The sequence below is a fragment of the Myxocyprinus asiaticus genome, chromosome 37, assembly GCF_019703515.2.
Source record: "Myxocyprinus asiaticus isolate MX2 ecotype Aquarium Trade chromosome 37, UBuf_Myxa_2, whole genome shotgun sequence".
Classification (NCBI taxonomy): Eukaryota; Metazoa; Chordata; class Actinopteri; order Cypriniformes; family Catostomidae; genus Myxocyprinus; species Myxocyprinus asiaticus.
Window position 1 is genome coordinate 17473927 of NC_059380.1, and position 24549 is coordinate 17498475.

Consider the following 24549-nt stretch of genomic DNA (forward strand, 5'->3'; position numbering starts at 1 on the left):
CAGTGCAGATATACACAAAATTTACGAAGGTTTCTGTACTTCTTCAAGAATGAACAAAGTGACATTGATGAGTTTGCAGGTTAGTGTATGAAGTAAGGGGCACGGTGCGAAGGTGCTGGGCGCAGTGAGAAAGTGTGAGCGCAAGGCAATCGGCTGTGTTCCGTGACTGTTATAACGTTTAACATGCGAGTAAGGGCAGCTGGTGGAGTTTCTGGTGCCCCCTTGGGGAGTTGGTGCCCTGCGCAGACTGCGTAATATGCGTATAGGGAACGTGACACTGGCGCCATGTCGTCCGCCAGACACGTCCGGTGTGTGACCTCCCCTAAAGCTCTGCGAAAACTTAAGTCTGATCAGTTAGAAAAGACATGGCACACTATGCCTGAAGAATCTGAAGGTCTATACCGAGTTTAGTGGATGTAGCTTGAAAGCTCTGAGAGGAGTTAGTGTTAAGGATTTAAAAAACAAAAACCCTAAACAAAGTTTGTAGAATAGCAGTATGTTGGCTTCTTCAAGCCAACTTAATAAATGTTCATAATTCAAAATGCTTCATTCCTAAATCCATTTTCTATCCATTAAAGGTGCACTCAGTCATTTATCTGTTTGTTTCGCTGGCCGATATGGGGACAACTAGTGTGGAAGCAGCAACATGCAAAAGCAATAGTTTTCAGTTACCAATACCAGATTTGTAGAAAAGTGTTATTCGTAGTCAGCCATGATTAAAGTGTCAGATAATAGGAGGGTTACTGAAATAAAGCAAGCAGTATTCGGCTGGTCATGTGATCTCAACATGGCGGCCCCCATGAGGCAGCCTGTTCCAAAATAAAGCCTTTAATCATATCAGTTATTAAAATCAGTTTACATGAATAGTACTTCTGAAAAATGTTTAAAATAATTTCTTAGGGATAAAACTTTTTAGAAGAACATGTGTTCTTTCTTTCTCTTGGTCGATATGGTCTGATGTTTAGGGGTGTGGCCACAGGAGTGGAAAGGGAGTGGAACAGCAGAAGTGAGGAAATGCTTCCATCACCTTAACATTTGTGAAACACCCTGTCACCTACACCAATATATTAATGCTTGAGCTTCGACACTATATATGGATTTATACGTCCACCGAGAGGAAGGAGAGTCTGCTCTTATCACATATCCGTGTCCCAACAGAGCACGGGGTAAATACAGGAGGGGTTCAGGTGTGTCTCACACAACCTTGAGCTGGAAAAGAGAGGAATTTATGTGCCACCAGCATCAGAGTCCCTCCCTGGCAAAAAGCACTTCCGTCTGAAGTTTTTATTTTCAATAAAACAAAAAGAACTAAAGTAGGCTGTGTAGTAGGATTGTACAGTGATGCTACAGAGACAGCTTCAGCATTACCACCCCCATTATTAACAGTTTATTCTCTAAGTTACATATTAACAAATGCTGTGAAAAGATGGTGCAAAATGTTGGATCTGTGCTCATCTGAGGCAACCAATTCAATCTTTTGCTAAATTGATTTGACATGAGATAATTTTTCAGATTTGACTACTTCTGAAAGAAAAAATCTGAGTGGTGTTTAAAGTCTGAATCCACATTTAAAATCAGGGATTCTAAATCTAATTTAAACCTGGAAATAGAAGTTTTAGGATTTTGAAAAATTACAAAAATATATTAATATCAAAAACAATGTTGATGTAAAATGAATACGAAATAAGATTCTGCACAGTTTCTAAATCCCTTATCAAATGATCCAGTTCGTGACACTGACCATGTTAACCCCTTTGTATAAAAGGTTATAGATTTCCTTAACTTCCTGCTTCCATTTAAATACACAAGATGCTCATTGGAACATTCTCAAATCATGCTGTGATAACATGGATCATCAGCTTTTGCTCATACTAGTCCATGCCAGCCCGATTGAATGCTATCATTAAAGAAAAATGGGGACATACCAGGTACTAAGAAAGAAATATGCAAAATCCAAGCAAACCGATTCAGACTTTTGAACCCCAATGCAAAAGTAAATATAATAATATTAGCATTTAACATTATTACAATGAATAGCCAAGTAAACACTGAAAGGAAAACACTCAAATCTAAGGAAAAATCTACTTTAGAACACAAATACAGTACGTAGACCCATTCAGTAGTCGTACACATAAGGATATTGGATTATAACCATGCATTTAGATAAGATTAAGCTGTAAATTACTCATTTACAACCACTGATCGAGTTATTTACCTGTATCAGTTGGAAAATATACCCTAACGACTCCACCATTCTTCTGATAACAGTACATAGAGAGCCAGACTAACTGGCTCTCATCGGCCAAAATAATGACTTAATGCAAAGGGAAACTATAGCAACAAAAGGGAACATTATGGATCTATAAATGTTGTCTTTATCTTCTGAAGGCTCAGTTCAAATAAACAGCTCTGCCTCCCTGCCTGCCAACATCAGCTGTAAAGCAGCAGCTTAAACTCTCTTAAAGGGCACCTATTATGGTTTTTAAACGTGCCTAATTTTGTTTTAAAGGTCTCATACAAAAGATTTACATGCAGTCAAGGTCAAAAAACACTTTAATTTGCTCATAATTTAAATTGCAGCATAACCTGTTTATCCCAGTGTCAAAAATGACTTGTTCAATGATCCGTTCTAAAGGATTCATTCTAAACTCCTCCTTTCAGAGAGAACACCTTACTCTGATTGGTCAGATGTCCCAGTCTGTTGTGATTGGTCTACCGCTTAGTGTAGTGTTTGAGGGCGGTTCAAAGCTGTTCGCGAGCAGCCATTGAAGACCAGAGGCGGGTTTTTTGTTACCAAATTACGTAGGTAGTACAGGAAGTAAGTCTGGAATTACTAACAACTCGTTTCAGGTGTTCAGAATCGGTTCTTTCTTTTCAGAGTCAATAAATCCATTTGTCGTGCACTTTGATTTTTGAAACGTTGCAGACTTTTTTACATTCACAAACAGCTATATAACACACTACATGAAAGGTAATATTTGAAAAACCATAATAGGTGCTCTTTAAATAGCACTAAACATGTCCTCACCATTTCAGAGTAAATCTTAGAACACCTAGACAGGAGATTTGACATTATAATTCATACACAAAAGTTTCAGAAAGCTCCTTCACAATGTGTTAAGAACTGAAAGGAGGCATATCAACTGGTGTTTCTTATCTCAGAATGCATGAACATGTCACCGGTCCTACTCGACCCACCCCGAGCGGGATTCGAACCAGCGAACCCCTGCATGGGAGTCGGATGAGCTAGCAAGGAGGCTGTAAAGGTCATGACCTCTAGACTCGGTCACTAGTGCGTCTCTTAAGGCCAGGAGAGTTAGGTTTACACACTGCACAGCTATCATGTACCAGCTGGCTACCGTCACACTCTAAACCTCACTCCCATCGGGGTCACGGCACCAATGTCACTGGTCCTACTCAACCCGCCCCGAGCGGGATTTGAACCGGCGATCCCCTACATGAGAGTCAGATGCACTATCAAGGAGGCTATAAAAGCTATGGCCTCCATCCTCGGTTGCTAGTGCGCCTCTTAAGGCCATGAGAGTGAGGTTTACACACTGTATAGCTTTAAGTACCAGCTGGTTGCATTACACACACCACCCCCAAACCTCACTCCAATCAGGGTCACGGCACCAGTGTCGCCAGTCCTACTCGACACCCTGTAATATAATGTTTTACATAAACACGTTTGTGTGAAAACATTCATTCCATGGCTCAGAATAATAATAAAATGTACAAAAAAAATTTGCACTTTCAGCACTATTGATGTTGTCATTCAACTTCAAGACCTGGGGCTGCACTTACAAAAATCTTAAGAAAAAAATTAGAAATAAGAAAGTTCTTAGGATTAATTACGAGAAGTTTGTATGAAGGTATCTAGTGAACGTTAACAGCTTAAAAAGAAGTTAGGAACATTCAGAAGAAGTATTTTCAGGAATACAGAATATTCTTAAAGGGATATTTCACCCCAAAATAAAAAAAAAAAAATTCATAATTTACACTCATGCCATCCTAGATGTATATGACTTTCTTTCTTCTGCAGAACACAAACAAAGATTTTTAGAAGAATTCCGGATGAGAACAGACCAAAATGTAATCTTATTTCACTATAAATCTTGACATCAGCAATCATTTTGACGATCACGATTTCAACTTGCAGTGTACAGCGCAAATATACAGTGAAAAATTAGTTACATTTTGGTCATTTCTCACCCAAAACCGATTGGATTGCTTTAGAAGTCATTGCTTTAGACATGGACTACTAGAGTCTAGGGATGTGCACGGATAGTTGAAATTCAGTTAACCACTCAATGCGCCACTATTCGGTTATTCTACATGTGCAATAGGTCTTCAACCCGACCCGAACTCGACGAGTTCCAACAAACTGTCGGGTTTGGGTCAGTTTTTCAAGTTTAGGGTGAGTTAGGGGCTGTTCAAACATGATTTTCTGTGCATCTGCGCTGTTTTTCTGTGTACTGTTAACACGCACTGGACGGGCGTCTTTGACTGTTGCGCTGAATGTCACGCACAGGATTGCTACATTTGTAGACACCAAGTAAAGTTAAAAATAAATTAATTTTTTTATAAATGTATCATGAAACACCTGCGTTGTTTTATTTGTTGTGCTGTGCTGCTTTAGAAAAAGTTCAGGTTGCAAAGAGTACTTCAAGTGACTGTTACATCATTAAAAAAGATTCAGCACTTTATAAACGGTAAGACAGCGTTTTCCTTTTGCTCTAATGTGCATATTTACGAACAATAGGTGGACAAGTTCAATGCCATTTTCTTTTAAACCATTTCAAAATCCCGTTAAAAGGCTATTTAACCGCAGCATGCACATGACAATACTTAGCTGCCTCACAGAAATGTCAGCCTGCCTGGGCAGAGCGCATACTACATGCAGTGACAATTTGATTGTTTTTGCTTAAGTTTAATGTGAGATTTTAATCATTTGAAGATCAACCTATTTTGCTATTTAGGCTCATAGCTCACTGCACTTTATTTACTGCTATTTTGAGTGTTTGAGGAGATTCCATCGCAATAAACATTATTCCCATGTCCCAACGAAAAACCGATTAACCGTTCATGAAACCTCGCGGTTAACCATATGTTAAAAACAGTAACCGTGCACATCCCTACTAGAGTCATATGCATTACTTTTATGCTGCCTTTATGTGCTTTTTGGAGCTTCAAAGTTTTTGTCACCATTTACTTGCACTGTATGGACCTACAGAGCTGAAATATTCTTCTAAAATTCTTCATTTGTGTTCTACAGAAGAAAGAAAGTCATACACATCTGGGATGCCATGAGGGTGAGTAAATGAGAGAATTTTCATTTTTGGGTGCGCTATTCCTTTAAGTTAGAATTTTTTTTTTAAGAATGTTTTGTGAATCCGGCCCCTTCTCTCAGCCTGACAATGATTTTGTCACAGCACTGACCCTAAATAATAATTAAAAAAACAAATTTTGTGAAAGTTAAAAGCGAATATCACAATACATCACTGGTCTCTGAAGATTAGACAGGAAAAACAAGACAAGCACAATGACCATTTATGGTAACATCTCCCTCTTAAAAGCCCTTCAAATGGAAAAATAAAACATGCCATTGTACACTGGCTTTTAGGTTCATAGTGGTCTATTCCTTCTTCCTCCTCCTCCTCCTCTCTCACTTCCTCCCCTCCCTCTCTCCATCTTTCAACATACGGAAAGCATAAGCCCATATCCAGCCCTTTAAATGTGCTCTGTGAGAATTAGCGGGCAGGCGTAAAATGACACGGTTTGCTAGCAAAGACCGGGGAACCACCCTGCTCTCAGCCCGCCAGTCATGTGACTAGAGCTCATCAGGTCAGAAGCCACAGACAGAAAGACATTTAAAGCAAACAGAAAATCTGTAATAGCTCTGTAATCTGTCCTTGCTTTCCTTGACATCATGTGAAAAGGCACAGTCACTCACTTAGCAACAACTTCTACTCATTTACTCTCATGTTGTTCCAAACCAGTATGACTCACTTTCTTGCACAGAACATGAAAGGAGATGTTAGGCAGAATGTTAACCTCAGTCACCATTTACTTTTGTTATAAGGTAAAAAGATGCAATGAAAGTGAATGGTGACTGAGGCTTACATTCTGCCTAACATCTCCTTTTGTGTTGAGTGGGAAAAAGTAAGTCAAATGGGTTAGGAACAACATGAGAGTGAGTAAATGATGCCCTTATCCTTTTAACCAAAACACTTGCATTTCACCAATAGTTAGGGTGGGGTTACACGCAGGCTGTGGCAACAGGCATCCTGTGTGTGAATCATTCGCGAAAAAGGGAACATGTTTGAGTTAATAATAAACAAAAGAAGAGAAGAATCACACCATAAAAGCTGTTAGAAAAGGCGACGATTGCACTTTACCATGCTTTATCAAAACCAGACCAACCCAACAGAACAACTACAGTCCTATTGCTGCTCAGGAAGGTAGGGAAAAGTACTGACCGAATAAGTCTAGTTTTGAAAATCGCTAAAATCCCAATGGCTCACCTTTTATAAACTCCTGCCTACTTTAAGAGTGCCGGCGACCCACCTCTTCTCTTCTACTTCAGCGTTTGGCCTCTCACAGCTGTTAGAGAAAGAAACCAGGATAGCGGCAGTGAAGAGAGGGACAGACAGAGAAAGAGAGGGGGAGCAGGAGAAGTGGAAGGAAAAATAGACAGAGTATCTGTGTGTGTGTGTTAGAGAAATGACGGTGTGACTGGTACGGCTGGCCTCCTGGTCCCTCCCACCCTGACTCACTCTATGGATGAATAACTGGCTCTGAGACTGCAAACTGGAGGAGGGAGGATGAAAACGGGAGTGGGAGAGACAGCGAAAGAGAGAACACTCTGTGTGACATAATGCTAGTAAGGTAGAACTTTAAAGCTTCAGCTATGAACACTTTTGGCCCTGTGTGCCTTTAGAAAATAAACTCCCTTAAAACACACTTTTCACACTCTCAATAGTTTAATTAATGTATCCGGTAACAATTTCCAAAAGTGTATGAACATACATCACAGAAGAAATAGGTCATTTTTGTCATTTTTTTCTAAAACATCATGAACATTTCCACCACGTGCTAAATATCAATTTCTTGGAATGACACAATTGTTGGTTGTGACGGAAATGATGCAGAGACAGCTGTAATTTCTGTAAAAAAGTGATAATCATTCCCATACAGTAAGTATTGAAATGGTTTGTGGTAATTTGATTGAAAGTTTTTAAAAATGTAATGAATACTTTTATGATGGATTTTCATTATTTTAAGATTTAAATTCTGATTCGAGGACCAAAAAAAACAAAACAAAACAAAAAAAAACAAATCTGATAAAGTAAATAAATAAACCCCAAGGGCATAAAAAAGTGCTTGTAGAAACAGTGTAGCAGTTAGTACCGGTGCACTCCTTACAACCTATTCTGTATGCAGTGGATCCACCCACTCTCTCTTAATGCTGAGAATTCAACTGAACAGCAAGCGACCTGGTACCCTGGTTTCACCCTGGTCTGTGCCCATAATATTATTCAAAAGCAGAGACGAGAAATCAGAGAGACTTTGTAATAATGAAGGGGGCTATTGTTGCACACCCCACGCTCTAACCAGAAGGACAACAGAGAAACACACCCTGCAACACAAAGCCGGCATCTATAACATCACTATCCCTCATTTAAACACAAAACCCTCCTCTAGACCAACAAAAGCATAGCTTTCAGCAACCATACACAGCCTGTTATTAAAAACACCTTGCATTCTTTTTGCATAAACCCTGTAACTTATCTAAACTATATGCCATGAATATAAAGCAAATAATCTAAACTACTCAATCAGTAAAATAACTCTACAAAAGCTGTAACACATCTATCCGGATGAGTTGGAAACAATTCTGGTATCAATCTTAAATGTCCCAACACAATGGATCTTTTTTTTGGTTAATGCAAAGATTAACAAACAGGTGGCCCACTAACATATCAAACTGGTGAATGTCAAGTCTCCATTTGAATACAAGCAAAACTGTAGGGTATACATAAAAGAAAAGAAAAATCTGTCAAGCTTGCATTCATGGTATGGGGTGCACTCAACATCATAGTGGATTTGAGATATTTTAGATAAGTCATCTTACAACATCATGACTAGACACAGACTTTTCTAAATTATGTTTGTAGTCTGTGATCTCCTGACATAAGGCCTGTGGTTTAAAGAACTGCCATAAACCTATTGCAACATCTATTTGACAGACTGAGTAACAATTAAAACTGATAACATTTTGATTATAGAAAAAATGCTCTTGAACTACCATGTACACTACCAACACTTTGTTTTGGCCATGTATTGAAATAGGTGAGACTGATTTTATGAAGTTAAATATTACACACTACAAAGCACAGCTGTAGCTAAAAGTCTTGTCAAAGAGATCATAAAATGATTTGACACATTGTTTAAGCAAAAACTACAAACGCAAACATCTCATCATCATGTTCAGAGAGTAATTACACTTGAGAAATACATGCAGGTCAATGACACAAAGTCTATGTTCACACTTGCAGCCCTAACTGGATTAAAACCTGATCAGTTTAATACAGTGTAAAAAGCAAATATTTAAAATTCAATTTACTAATTTGATCCAAAACTCATTTGTGCATTTTGTCACATTTTGACATTTAGGGTGTAAAAGTTGAGATCATACACTACATGAAATAGTAACAACAGTTCCATTACAGGGAACTACATGCAATTGCCACTCTCAGCTTTTTAGTTGTTCAAATTTAAGCAGTTGCATATAATAGTGCAGAAAATCAATCCTTAAAATGGGATTCTGAATTGCCTTCAGAAGTCAACACGTGAGGTATAAGAACCTGCTCTATACTGAAATTCCACGCTGTCACCTATTTTGGCAAAAGACAATACAGTGATAAAACAGGCTTGTGATTCATTATGGAAACTTTCAACAAGTCCACACAAATCAAAGTCTATGAGAGTGACTGTGGACCAAAGACTGTATTAAAATGTGTTCAAGTTTAGTCTTGTTTCTCAGGTGTAGGTCTGCAGAGTAATCATTAACACATTAACGACCAACAATAGATGGCCTACAGATGGTCTACTAGATAGCCATTATTGTTTTACACATTAGCAGATGCACAACGATTTTTAAGATTACTTTTCCATGCCCGGTGGCCACAGATTGAACGGACACCGATTTCTCTGCGGGTCCCAAGGTTGTCGAGTCGGTGAAAAGTGAGATGCCTGAGTTCTCAGACTTCGGATATCTAGTGTTTGTGTTGAACAGGTGAACTTGTCTACCGTTCAAGCCTGTTGGACCGGTCCATCTACCCCCTTAAGGATGAGCAGGGTGTGTGTGTGTGTGTGGTGTGTGTGTGTGTGTGTGTGTGTGTGTGTGTGTGTGTGTGTGTGTGTGAGTGAGAAAGCGGAAAAAAAAAATACTTGTTTGAGAGTATATTAGAGGAAGAGTCTCTCACAAAATCTCAGCACCTCCTGCTGGCCAAACAAGCCCTACTGGAAATGCTTATCAATCTCTCCACCCTCTCTCCTCCCTCCATTACAGCAAAATATAAAAAATGTGAACCTTTTTCAAGCATTGAATAATTCTTGTCAGTACCACAATTAAAAGACAAATGCTGATGAATGTTTACACAGGAGATGGGAATTTAACAGCCCCACATCCCCATACCTGGATGTGATGTTTCATTTAGAGTTAAAGAAATGTATGTCCTATATATATATATATATATATATATATATATATATATATATTATGATGCTGAGAGTGTGTGAATTTAAACATCTCTGAAACAGAATGTTCAGGTTAAAGCACTTCATTCATACGGTCTTATTTGGGTATGTACTGATTTATTATTAACCTATTTTTACATCTACCATGACTGTCACACAAACACATGCACATGTGACAGATGCATCCACAAAGAGTCAAATTCCAAGAACAATTGATGGCCCTGCTGCTCTTTGGCGTGGAACATTTCATGTTAAAACATTTCATTCATTTGACAAATCGGTTCATTTTAGGTTATGATGTTAACTGTCCATTCTGTCCACTGGAATCTTTAACAATAAAAATCAATGTGACTCACAACGAGTGTGTTTACATGCATTTTTTAAACCGATTATGCTTAATAAGCTGACAATGTGTGTGGTCATGTAAACGCATTAACCGGCTTTTATAAAGTAATACGTCGCATGACAGTCAGCATAAACGTCATCGATATGACTCCAGTGGTTAAATTAATGCTTTTTATGCAAAAAAGATCAATATTTAAGTACTTTTTAACTATTATCCAATGCTTCACGAGAGGGTGGAGTGCAAGCAGTTTCTCATGTGACGTATTCGCGTTGCCATGGATACAGATGTTATCTCATTCTCCACTTGGTTGAGACATCCAGGATGAGCACACAAACACACCACTGTGAGTAAAGAAACAGAGAAATACAGATCTAAACCAAAACAAACCAAGATACTGTACACTGTAAAAAATATCTGTAATTTTAATGGCAAAAGACTGAAAAATGGTACAGTAAAAAGTTTTTAAATTGGTTAACGGGTAGTTAACTTGAAATACACGGTAAAAATTTATAATATATTTAAAAAAGAAAATACAGGTAATTTTACGGTGAAATGCTGTAAAAAATTAAACATTTTTAGAAGTAAAAAGTCTGATTTTCCTGTATAATTAATGGTAAAAAATTATGTTTAACAAGAGAGTACATGTTCTTTTTACAGTAAATCATTATTAAACTTACGGTAAAAAACTGTAATCAGCGTTCCCAGAATTCCCTGCCATTATATTTTATGGGAATAGTTATGTTTCTTCTTAATTTTAAAATGAATTTATATAAACTAAGAAAAAAGGTAAACATAAACTACCCCATAGGGGAAAAATATAATCCAGGCTGGCAGCCCACTGGAGCTGGGCTGGGGCAGACGAACTGGACCGGACTAGGCTGGACACAGGACAGACAGGAGCACAAGATGGACTGACATAAACATGACAAACACAAGACGAACTGGCACTGGACAGCACACATGAGGAGACTAAAATCAAACCGGTTAATGGGCAGGGCAGGTGTAACATATTAACTAATAATGGGCAAACAAGGAGGTGGTGTATGATGCAAGACTGAGAGACACGTGGCAATACAGAAATAAAACAAAGCCACGTGCTCTTACAAGACACAAACACCCAAATGGCATGAGCACACATCGCCAAGACAATAAGGCAATATACGCTCATGCCAACCAACAGACAAGATGAGAGAATGCATAGCAATGCCAATCAACGGCATGCATTCCCACACTAGACAAAAGCTGTATGTACATCACGAGGCAAATGCCATGTGATGCACACAACAGGCAACAAAACGAGACAGGACACCTATGCGAGAGTTCGGTCGCACATAAACCCGACACCTCAAAACGAAGTGACTGAACCTCAGCACAACGTGAAGACAGCTTGCGACCTTGGCGCGCAACGCGAGCGCAACTTGAAGTGTGTCTATGGACGCGAGAGACAGACATAAACAATTAACAGCGCATGCCTCCAAGATGACATAAGCGCAATGCACTCACGGCGATAACTGACAGAACAAGGAGCATGAGTGTCCGGATCCCGACACCAACCGAAACCGAACCAGGCAGGGAAGTCAGGATCCAGACACCATGCTCCGAACATGAAACATGAGATCAACAGAGGAGCACACGGCAGGGAAATAACAACCAAAACCGTGCACTCACACAGAGACAGAAAACGAAACACAAGACAGAACGATGATGTCATGGTCCTGTTACACAAAAACCCAGACTGACAGACTGACAAGACCGTGACATTACTACACCCCCCCCCCCCCCAAAGGGATGCCTCCTGGTGTCCCAAAAAGGGGAACATCAAACAGGCAAAAAAACAGAACAGGAACTACAACAGAAAGGGAGGGAAGGGAGGGAAGGGAGGAGGGAAACCAAGGAGGGAGTCTGGGCCTCCTCCCAGCTGCCTGGGAGGAGGCCTCAGGAAAGAGGCAGGGTCTGGTGGCCTGGAAGGAGGTTTTAGGGAGGGGACTGGGTCCGGTGGTCTGGGAGGAGGTTTAGGGAGGGAACAAGTTAGAAGAGGAGGGTAGCAAGGATAGGAAGGCCAACAGACTGGGCGGTGGCCGCTGGGCATGAGTCAGCAGCTTAGGCTTGGGCGGGCACTGGATGGCCTCTGTGGTCGTGAGCACTGGCAGGGACAAGGGAACGGCCTCCGTGGCTGTAGGCACTGGTAGCAGCAGGGGAATGGCCTCCAGGGAATGCCGGCAGGGGAACAGCCTCCGTGGCTGTGAGCAGTGGCAGCGGCAGGGGAACTGCCTCTGTGGGCGCTGGCAGCAGCAGGGGAACTGCCTCTGTGGGCACTGGCAGCGGCAGGGGAACGGCCTTCGTGGCTGTGGACACTGGCAGCGGCAGGGGAATGGCCTCTGTGGCTGTGGACGCTGGCAGCGGCAGGGGAACGGCCTCTGTGGCTGTGGACGCTGGCAGCGGCAGGGGAACGGCCTCTGTGGCTGTGGACGCTGGCAGATGGCAGGGGAACGGCCTCCGTGGCTATGGACGCTGGCAGTGGCAGGGGAACGGCCTCCGTGGCTGTGGACGCTGGCAGCGACTGAGGAGTAGGTGCCCTTCTCCTCCTCTGCCGGACGGTGAGAAACACTGCTGCTGTAACGGCCACTGCCTCCTGGCAGTCAGCTGCCAGCTCCTCCGCCTCCTGAGAGTCTACTGCTGGTTCCTCTGCCTCCTGGCGATCAACTGCCGGCTCCTCTGCCTCCTGGCGGTCAGCTGCAGTGGGTTCGGCCGATGGGCTGGGCTTTCTTCTTTGTTTCCCCTTTTGAGGTGCAGAGGCAGTGGCCGAGGCATCCTTATCCTTGTAGTGGGTGCCCTCATCCTCGGTTTGGGATGAGGAATGGAAGTTCTCCGAGGCACAGGCTGAAAAACTCCTCCCATTTCATAGCTAGCCTGACTGCCTCAAGAAAACCTCCATCCTCACCCCGATCTGGGACAAAAGATCGATGAGGCAGGTGTGATTGTATCCCAGACCCAAGAACAATGATAAAATCTCAAGAGCATACTCCCACACGGACTTGTCCTCTTGCTACTTGAGATGCTGGCTAGCAGGAGAACCAGTCTTTGTTGAAAAAAAAACCTCTCTGCTGGTTCCATTTTGGGTCCAGTTCATAATGTCAGGAATCAGTAGGCAGGACCCAAGTGCAGAGATGAAAAAAGGAATTTATTTAAACCAAGAAACAAGGTAAACATAAACTACCCCATAGGGGATAAATATAATCCAGGCTGGCAGGCCACTGGAGCTGGGCTGGGGCAGACGAACTGGACCGGACTGGGCTGGGCTGGACCCAGGACAGACCGGAACCAATAGGAGCACGAGACGGACTGACAAACACGACAAATACAAGACGAACTGGCACTGGACAGCACACAAGGAGACTAAAATAGGGAAGAAAATCAAACAGGTTAATGGGCAGGGCAGGTGTAACAAATGAAATAATAATTGGGTAAACAAGGAGGCGGAGTCTGACGCAAGACTGAGAGACACGCAGCAATACAGAAACAAAACAAATCCACGTGCTCTCACAAGACACAAACATCTGAATGGCATAAGCACACATCAGCAAAACAATAAGGCAGTATACACTCATGCCAACCAACAGACAAGATGAGAGAATGCGTAGCAATGTTAAACAAAGCAACGTCACACATTCCCACACTAGACAAAGCCTGAGCGTACATCGTGAAGCAAACGGCACGCGACAGGACACCTGTGCGAGAGTTCGGCCACACACAAACCCGACACCTCAGACCAAAGTAACTGAACCTCAGCACAACGTGAAGACAGCTCGTGGCACGCAGCGAAACGTGAGCACAACGTGAAGCGAGTCCGTGGTCGCGAGAGACAGACATGAACAATTGACATGAGTACATGCCTCCAAGATGACATACTGTAAGTGCAATGCACTCACACCAATAACAGACAGAACATGGAGCATGATTGTTCGGATCCCGACACCAACCGAAACCGAACCAGACAGGGAAGTCAGGATCCAGACACCATGTTCCAAACATGAAACATGAGACCAACAGAGGAGCGCACGGCAGGGAAATAACAACCGAAACCGTGCGCTCACACAGAGACAGAAAACAAAACACAAGACAGACATAGAACGATGATGTGATGGTCCTGTCACACAAAAACCCAGACTGACAAGACCGTGACAATTTGGGGTGTTCTGTGTTACATTTGATGTAGTTTATTTAATGTTTATTGCATTATTTTAATTTCACATGTGTTACCCTGATGGTGTTTAGTGTTTGTGTGAGAGACACTGTGCAGTGTCTCTACATGTTTATTGGTTATAGCTCTTGGAAGGGCCACTGTTGATGAACTTCATGTCATTATGTGCCCTTCTGTAATTACTACAGTGATTAACAATATGTTATAAAGTAAAAAGCAGATTTTTACAGTTTCAAAAGGTTACAGTATCAAGTTTATCATTTAATAATATAAATGGTAATGTTGTGAACATGACTGCTTGCACTGATGTCAAAAACTGAGAAATAACAGATGATTTCAAGTGTCATGTAAATGCCACTTTCTTGCATTGCCAGTTTATTGGTTTGCATGTAAACCTGTAAAACAGGTTATTTCAGTAAGCTGAATTTTGTTAGTTATCAGCGTATTGGTGTGCATGTAAATGGGTTCAATGAGACTGATAAGTACGTAGTTATTAGTGATAGAATGATGGCCATTTTGTCTGATAACTGCTTGGCTGATTAACAGAAGCAAAATCTATTGAACAAAATCTAGACCCATCCCAGTCTATGTATCATTTGCCATAATTACATTATATTATGTATATATCGGCATGATAACAACCCTTGGCCCACCCCCTTCACTCTAGATATTGGTAATGCCCTTTGAAAAACCCATATAGATCAACCACTGGTAGTTGGTGTAAGTAACTAAGTGAAATTAACCAGAGCTGTTGATGAAATCAATTTCTACACTCACACTCCCAGAGATCTCCAAGCTAAGAAGACAAGTTTCATTCTTTTGAACAAAACAATACATAAAATTACTATCAGATAGTCGATCTATGGGAAAAACAAGAAGGTACAGCTCATCTTCAAACAAATAATGCAAGAGCAGTATCAGTCATAGCACTGAGAGATGGAAATGACTCTCATTCCAGCAAGTCAAGACCAAAAACTTGACAAGCTTGACAGAAAAGAAGGCATTACTCAACTTTGAACTTTGGCTTATTACTGTCAGTAAATGGAAGTTCTGCAAGTTCCTTTTACAGCTCAACAAGTGACAAGACATTTCCTCTCAAATAACACAAGACTGGTAAATGAGAAAATCTGTCTGTTAGTTCCTCAGTCTACAGCAGTGGTTTTTACAAGGGGTCCCTTAGTAAAGCTTCCAAGGGGCCACAATGTCTTAAAATTATATGAAATAAATTGCACTTTATTGAAATAATTTTATTATGTTAAAAAGATAAATGATATAGTGTAACATAAAAACGTACTTCTCTTTTCCATGCTTCATCAGTTTCTGCGCAGTTTTGTGAGCAGATGTGCCTTGAGTTGACTGTACTAAAAAGTAAATGTTGTAGTGAGCATACGTATAGGGCTCGTGGTCAAAAGAGTATACTTGGAAAGGCTAGAGTGCCCAACTGTGTGTGAGACATATTGGCATATGGAACAACTTGTATACCCTTGCCTTTAGAGAAAAATCAGGAACTTTACAAGCCCTCACTTGAACAATTGTTCTACTGTAGATGGAATGAATGAGAGTATGTGCTAGCAGAGGGGTTTTATAAATATGAAGTGTCGAGATGGCAGTCTAACAGCATGCATGCAGGTCTACAGGGAGGGCACTGTACTGGTAGGAGGGGGTTGTTTGAGGAAATTGCGAGTTTGAACTAAGGGAGACTAATTAGTGCAGCCCCTGTTGGCAAAACCACTCTTACAGGCACGACAGCTTATAAGAAAGAAAGCATGTGTACACAAAACTTCACCCAATCATTCACCCCCTCGCACACCCACGCAAAATGCCATCATAAAGCCATAGCCTGGGTCTCCGTTGCTCGGGTTTCTGAAATTTTCCATAGTTTCGTTTTTGACTAGGCAAGGACTCAGGCCTGAGCTGATATAGATTCCACTGCAGAAGAACCAGCAGTTACTGCTTCACTGGACCATATGGGACATGCAACAAAAACCTGCAGATAAATGTCTGGCTTAACAAAAAAATATAAAGAATGTATCACATGTGCATTTTGCTGCTGAAGTAACTTTAGTCGTGTTTGCAAGGCAAGCATCACTACTAATATTGTTCATACTTGGAAAAAGAAAAAACCTAACACCAAGTATTAAACTTCACAGTGTAACTTGTCCCGCATATTTGTGCTACGGACATAAAAGCTATCTCAAATTGTGCAACTTGTTGAGGAATGGTGTGCCATTACATGGCAAAATCGTGTGATTTGGCTCGTACAAAAACGTACAACTTTAAAGGGATAGTTCACCCCAAAATGAAAATTCTCTCATCATTTACACATCAGTCAGTGCATTACAACACCAAACAGATGGTTTTTTGTTTGTTAGTGATTTAACGCCATGCCAGCTTCCATGGCTATATTCATGGCAATCTTTTTTTTTAAATACATCCCTAAATGGATGTAATCATAAAAGAAATAGATAACAGCCATCTCACATTAGACAAAACAGAAATGTATAAAAGGAAGTACAGGTACAGAAAAGCAAAAAAATAAATAAATAAATCTAATTAAGGTCAGTATAATCCAGTCCAAATTAAATGCAGTAGTACCAACCAGTCTGTTTTTAATCTTTGTGATAATTAGTGATAGACCAATATATGGGTCAGGTATATATCAACCATTCGATATTTGCGAGATTATCATTAATGGCGATAATTGTGCCAAATTGGCCGTTTAACAGAAGAGGTCATTCTGCCATGTGTCAATTCTAAAGTCTTCCAAAAGACTTGTCAATGGAAAGCCCACATTTTCCGTTAAAATAACAATAATCATTTTTTGTATATTAGTAGATTAATCAGCCAATATTTGGCCATTTTGACGTTATCCATGTCTGCTTGGCCAATGTGGAGAGTGGGGCAGGCCGAGTGGCGATTTTGCGGAGTGAGGCCAGGATGGATACCTGGAGAAAATTATCCCGCCCAGCTATTGGTGATTGCAGTGTTGGCGGGTGGGGGATGAAGCCGCAATGAGAGCTGTAGTCGAGAGAGACTCTGCTTCTTTACAGCAAATTATTAAGTGTTAGTTACCCCATATGTCAGTTCCAAAACCTGCCCACAGCTTTGGCAATAAGTTTGTTTTTATTTTTTTATTATGTTTAAAATAAGTTTCATTGCAGACAATTTGCCACCATTAAATTGAATTATGTGTAATATACAGGCATTATATAAGCAATTATATCAAATATCATTATTGGCCATTGAAAAACTCACATTGATCGACCAGTGATTATCATCCAATAGAAATAAAGCACTTGGCTATATTTAAATAGGTGCTTCCCCAAAGATCAACCAGCTACAAGACAGCTGGTGTATGAAAATGTTGTCACATTAGTAAGAGTCTTAGTGCTGTGTTATGACAGGAATGAGTGAAGAGCAAGTATGTCACAGGAATGTTTTCATTCAAGAATGAATGGAATTACACTACAATGTGATTGATTCAGCAAGGCCGAGCAACGTGTTTAGAGAGCAGGAGTGTGGAGTTAATGGACCTTAGACATTAAAATACTCTTAATGACACATGGCCTAAACATTCTCATTCCCACTCTCTGAAGTACCTGTTGATCACAAAACTTATCATTTAGAGTTTGTTAATTGGCAACAGAGTGTTTCACATTAGATAAAATGAATGAACTCTTGCTGACAATGGCAAAAGGTTTGAACACCTATAGCCTATACCTGATACTAAAAACCCTGCTAAAGAACAATTATCCAAAAAATAGTTGTGATTCTGACATACAGCACAAAACAAAAATAGATTGTTATTTTTAGAAACATTTCTAAACAGGTAATTTAATAGGTTTTTAAATCACAACAACAGCTGAAATTAACAACTATAAATTCATACACACTTTTACTGGAAAAAGATGGCATCCGGTGTAAATCATTACTGTTATGTTTATAATTTTTCTATACTCTCTGTTCTCTCATCAAACTTCATCCATTAACCAGCTAGATAATATTACCTTGATGACATTTAAATCGAAAGAATTTGCAACAGCAATTTTTAATAGATCACTGTAATGACATTTCTGTCAACCGTCCTGAAACTCTCTCATACTGGCCACGAGCCATCCTTATTGCTGAGCCCTGTTCCACATCTCAACCAGCCCCCCCCAAAAAAAATCCTTGTTAAACCTGTGTGCTAACTTTATGCACTTCTAAGACAGCATTAATAAGAGTGACTAGAGTTGTGCTGGAAAAACAAAGATTGCTTTGCCAGTCTAAAGGAGTGAAGACGACTTGAGTTCAGTACATGCCGTAAAGTTGCAAGCACATTGAATTAAAAGTATAGTCAAGAAGTATTGGCTATTGTCTTAACACTGCACAAAGCATTTCAAGTTTGAAGAGGTTTTGTGTGATGCCATGTGCATTGAAACCATATTAAATCAACACAGCATTTTATTTCTCTGCCCTCATTTAATTTCTTTCCACTATTATTAACTGCTTAAAAGGGAGCTGATAAAGGAAAAACAAAACAAGTCCATTGATGTCATCTGGTATATCCCAAATGATTGATTTAGCTATTATGTGCCCTTAAACACCCACAACTACTGTTTTCTTGTGTGTGGCAAAAAAAAAAAAAAAAAAAAAAAAAAATGGATATGGCCAATCAGGGCTCTTAACATGACAGAGCACATATTGATCAACCCTAAAAGTGTTACAGATTTCTTGACTGATTTTACACATTTCTCCAAACTAAAGTAATTGCTCTCAAAACAATTAACACAGCCAACTAAACACACTCGTAATTTAACCAAACAGTTCAGCTTTACTGCATAATTAAAAACTATATTTTTCTGGTGATGCATTTCTTAAAAAGTAAATACTAACATATTCAGCTGTAGACACAGAAAACACTAAAGAAAAGCATTGTTTATCGTAAAGTTCTTCAATGAGGAGTTATTATATAATTTAAAAAAATAATAATCATAATAAATATATATATACAATACACACACACACACACACACACACACACACACACACACACACATATATACACACACACCGATCAGCCGTCTGGCACCAACAATCATGCTATGGTTCAAAACACTGAGATCGCATTTTTTCCCCATTCTGATGGTTGATGTGAACATTAACCTAAGCTCCTGCACTGCACTGCTGCCATGCGATTAGCTGATTAGATAATTGCCTGGATGATTGTTGCTGCCAGATGGGCTGGTTTGAGTATTTCTGTAACTGCTGATCTGCTGGGATTTTCACACAACAGTCTTTAGAATTTACTCCGAATGGTGCCAAAAACAAAAAACGTCCAGTGAGCGGCAATTCTGTGGATGGAAATGCCTTGTTCATGAGAGAGGTCAACAGAGAATGGCCAGACTGGTTCGAACTGACAAAGTCTACGGTAACACAGATAACTGCTCTGTACAGTTGTGGTGAGAAGAATATCATCTCAGAATGCTATTGGCGCTGTTTTGGCGGCATGAGGGGAACCTACACAATATTAGGCAGGTGGTTTTAATGTTGTGGCTGATCGGTGTGTGTGTGTGTGTGTGTGTGTGTGTGTGTGTGTGTGTGTGTGTATATATATATATATATATATATATATATATATATATATATATATATATATATATATATATATACACACACACACACACACAAACATATACACAAACAAACATGCAACAAATGTGTACTCCAGTCACTGAAATGTATTGATAATGCCTCTCATTTACATCTGGCCAGAGAATTTCATTTACCTCACAGAATATATTCTCGCAAGACATGCATTGTGGGAAAAAAATGTGCGAATGTTAAATCCATGCTTGACAAGCTTCTGCCTCAAGATCTAAACGGGCCTCTTCTATTGCTTAAGTAAGACTTGGTTGTAAATGTTGCAGTCAAACACTTTCCATCCCCAAGAGCAAAAGAACTCCTCAATTGGATTCTGGAAAGGACAGTATGTTTGGAAGGAACACTACCCCAAAATGCAGTTAATGTTTAAACCACTCAGGCACCAGTATCCCAAACAACTACAACATTGCACTCCATTTGCTCATGTCATCCAGTAGAAAGAGTATTTCATTGAGGGAGTTTAAAAAATGTATAAACCTTTCTGTGTTGTATGGCCCTGAAGACAGCATTGTAAGCCACAATTGGTTGAAATTGGAGCACACATGGTGATGTTGCCTCCCAAGTATACAGAGACATTGACTGTAGCACACTGCCCAATCACATTCCTCCCTCTTCTCCTTTTTTTGTTAAGATTAACGTGAGCTTTATCAATTTACAAGTACTCATAATGTGTTTCACTGCCATCCAACTCCGAAATCCTCTAGAGTAAAAAGAACACAAGGTACAGTAAGTTACTGTTTTGTTATTACAGTAATGGCATTGATTACAAAGTAAAGATAACTGTTGTGGAACAGTTCGAGTTTACACTTTGACACAGTATTAGGTATAGAGAGGCCTGCATGTTTTGCACTTACATTGGAATGGTATATAGACACATAACAATCAAGATAACAATAGTTTAGTATTGTAAAGTACAGTAATTGTGTGGCTTACACTTACTTGAACAAACTGGAATCACAACTCTTTCACTCTGTAGATTCCTCTCAAAGGGCACTTTGTATAACTGCTTCTTGCGGATGGCATTTCTCCTTACAACACAATCAATTGTGACCAAACATGCATTGGTGAATATTATGGAATAGTTTATAGTCCTGTATTGTTCTTTGCTGAATTTCTTTGAGGTGGAGGGTGTTGTTCTGGACCATGTTGTCAACAATGGCATGCTCTTGTTCAATTGAAAAGAGCCTTGTTCATCCACCTGAATATTCTCGAAGCTCAATTCTGAAAAATGTTTGGACAACTAGGTACATTTAGAGAACTAGCTACTCTAAGGCTGTCCTTGTACTACAAATGTACACTATCAACAATACCGATAAATGCTTACCGGTTTTCCCTGTTTTGTCTGGATAATTGAAGCCATTGTGGATCCGTATATGTTGGGCTGAACTCTCTGCCCAGCTTCTTTTAAGAAGAGACCATGATTTATTACATGGTCAATTAGGGAGGCTCTCATTTAATTTGAAACCTGTCTGTACCCTGTCTCTTTACGTCTCCTCCCTCCACTTCCACCCTGCTGTCCCCATCTCTCTGTTCATGTCTTCCTACAATTTCTCCTCTTGCTCTTTCTACTACACAGTACTCTCCACTCTACCAAGCTTTTTTCCCTCTCCCTTTTACTCTTCTTACGCTCTCTCCTTTTCTTACATTTTCCCCTTTTATTGCACTTCTCCTCTCCCCGCATCTCTTTCTACTTCTTTCACTCTTCCTCTCCCTCTCATTGCACCCCTTCCTCTTACACCTATTCCTTTTCCCATTCTCATTCTCATTCTTTTCTTGTTCTTTTTCCATTTTAAAGTTAATGCAATTTTGAGAGCTGTGTACTCCATTTCCTGTGCTGCGTGTACTACTAACCCAGCAAATATCCTTTTTTTTTTTTTTTTTATGTTTGTTGTATATGGAAAAGTGATACATACATTTTTGTGATGTGTAAACCCATAAAAAGAGCTGCAATTGTTTTTTTCCCCCATATATATTAAAGTTTTGGTTGGCTGTATGAACTGTTGTGAAAACATTGGAAAATTGTGTGTCATTTTTAAGAAATGAATGAAAACTTAAATGTTTAGGATAATTACAAAGTTTTCAGATGGCTGTGTTTCATTTACTCACCCTCATGCCATCCCAGATGTATATGACTTTCTTTTTCTGGATAACCCAAAAGCTTTTTAGAAGAATATCTCAGCTCTGTAGGTCTATACAGTGCAAATTAATGGTGAGCAAAATTTTGACGTTCCAAAAAGCACATAAAGGCAGCATAGAAGTAATCCATATGACTTTGGTGATTTAATCCATGTCTTCTGAGGCAATCTAAATGGTTTTGGGTGAGAACTTGCCATTGCAGTCTCAAGACACGATCATGACACGATCATGACTTCAAGCTTGATTACACTTCCTAGTGCTTGATGCTTGTACAGAGTGCTAGGTGGCACTAGGAAGTGTAAGTGATCATCAAGAAGACTGCTTATGTCAAGATTTATAATGAAAAATGAGTTATAGTTTGGTCTGTCTGTCCCCCCATCGATTGGATCACTTCAGAAGACATGGATTTAACCACTGGAGTCATCTGGATTCTTTTATGCTGCCTTTATGTGCTTTTTGGAGCTTCAAAGTTCCGCTCACTTTTCACTTGCATTGTATGGACCTACAGAGCTGAGATATTCTTCTAAAAATATATCTTTGTGTTCTGCAGAAGAAAGAAAGTCATACACTTCTGGGATGGCACGAGGGTGTGTAAATGATGATATCCCTTTAATTGTTTTGAGAGCAGTGACCGTTTAGAGATGTGTAAAATCGATGGAGAAACACCTGTAATAGATTATGGGTATTTCCTGACCGTCTTAGCATCTAAACTAAAAAAAAATTAAAACTTGGCAAATGTGATCTACCCCTTTGGCACAAGCGAACACAACTGTTAAGAGGAAACTTGCAATACACGTAGCAAGTGAAAGAATCTTTCAACACATTAACAACAGTGCTCGATCTCTTCTTGCATGTTCGGTTAAACATTTTAGTGACTCTAAGGATCCATGGAGAATGTGGCACTGCATATGGACTGACATCTCATTCATAAAGCTCTTAAACTAACTCACAGAACTGTGATCTCAACGTTTCATACAATCAGCCTGAAAGAGTGATTTGTTTGTGTTAGAAGGCACAGTAGCACTTTTCCCGGTAAAAGTTGTTACATATAGTTAACACTTCAGTTAGTTTGTACTATAAACAATTGAGTAAACGAGTTTCTAAAGCTTTCATTTTAAACATTACTATAAGGGAAGAGTCACCTTCACTTGTCTTTGACACAGGTCAAAGATTTGGGGAAAGATAAGAGCCAAGAATCTCCCGAGACAAGAGTAAAGTAAATTTGCCACCTGAAAAAATATGCAGAATTAATTACCCATTATAACAATTCACATCAAGCGATGCTTAAAACCATCCATAATTTTTGACGTGCAGAAAGGAACAGGCCTATGAATTTGACAAACAACAGTATATCAGTCTGATCTGTAGGATAGTCCCAGCTCTAGAAGAATTGGAAAGAGACATGAATGTTTGACGTATCCCGAATAAATGATGGACGGGTCAAAAGATGGGACATTATTGTGGACTCACCTGTGTAGTAGGGTCCAGTGCTCGTGTTCAGGTATCAGATCGTTCAAACACTGCAGGTTCCTCGGATCTCAACTTCTTGTGACACAGCTGAAAGGGAGTCAGGAAACAAAAGGGATTTCGTGAGCCGAGATTAAACGCAGCTATTCAGAGGCGGGGTAAACTACAGTTTCTGTACTTCAATCCAAATGTCACATTTCTGCATAAAGCCACGTGCGACCTGAAAGGTAAATTCTTTATAGATTACAAATGAGCACAAAACGAAAGAATGAATTGACTTTTGGTCTTAATTTATGGCCGATTACACATTGTTTATAAATTATGTGGTTGATGATTAGATTAGATTTGTTGTTGTTGTTGTTGTTGTTAACAATCAGAAATGTCTTACTACTCCAAATATGTTAACTACCTCTATACGTAGAGGATGAGCAACAAAAAAACAAGAAAGTAGTACATGCGTTTCTAAACTCTTAACAGTTCCTTTCTTTTATTATATGCACCTCTCCAGAGGTGAGGAATGTGGGAATGAGTGCTACAATTGCAGTTTCGTGTTAACTTTCAGTTCTTTAGTAGACTCAGCCCAGCCCTCTGACGCAGGGTATAGGATTTCCCTTAGTGCTAAATACTATGGAGCTAAAATCATGACTGCATTGTATTGTCAGTGCTTGCATTTAAATGCGTTGAATTTACAGTGCTTGCATTTAAATCTGTTGTATTTAAAGTGCTTGCATTTTGGGAGGCTGAATTTTAACAAAGTTGTGTTTTTAAGCATTAAATATTTCATTTGGAAACATTTCACAACTAATTTAGTTATTAAAAATACAATAATAAATATTCACTTTCCAAACTTCATTTCTAAAATATTCAGTTCATTTGAAAATACAATCTAGATTTTTCAACAGGTAAAATTCAGCCCGTTCTATTTCGCTTAACAAAATCCGCTTCCTCAAATTCAGTGGTTCAAATTCGGTTGGAAATTCAAACTTCCACATCC

General features: G+C 39.7%; 1 protein-coding gene and 1 long non-coding RNA gene across 6 annotated transcripts in view; one reads left to right on the forward strand and one right to left on the reverse strand.

Moving 5' to 3' along the window:
* LOC127428149 (elongation of very long chain fatty acids protein 1-like) overlaps positions 1-23619 on the reverse strand; it is a 34449-nt gene extending 10830 nt beyond the window's left edge. Inside the window, exon 1 of one of the 4 annotated variants that reach the window (XM_051676278.1) lies at positions 23559-23619. Coding sequence is in view for 1 of the 4 variants with exons in the window: in XM_051676275.1 (XP_051532235.1) it covers positions 20430-20528 (99 nt within the window). In the remaining 3 variants the exon portion in view is untranslated. Of the gene's footprint in view, positions 1-6524; positions 6718-20429; positions 20580-23558 lie in introns of those variants that run through there. The other 3 variants (XM_051676275.1, XM_051676276.1, XM_051676277.1) reach the window with 3 other exon arrangements.
* The window catches only part of LOC127428155 (uncharacterized), a 40834-nt gene that overhangs the window by 8152 nt on the left and 8133 nt on the right, over positions 1-24549 (forward strand). The window contains exon 1 of one of the 2 annotated variants that reach the window (XR_007895035.1): positions 6161-6461. The exons of the other annotated variant lie outside the window; for it this stretch is intronic. This is a non-coding gene — a long non-coding RNA (uncharacterized LOC127428155). Of the gene's footprint in view, positions 1-6160; positions 6462-24549 lie in introns of those variants that run through there. 2 annotated transcript variants of the gene reach the window in all.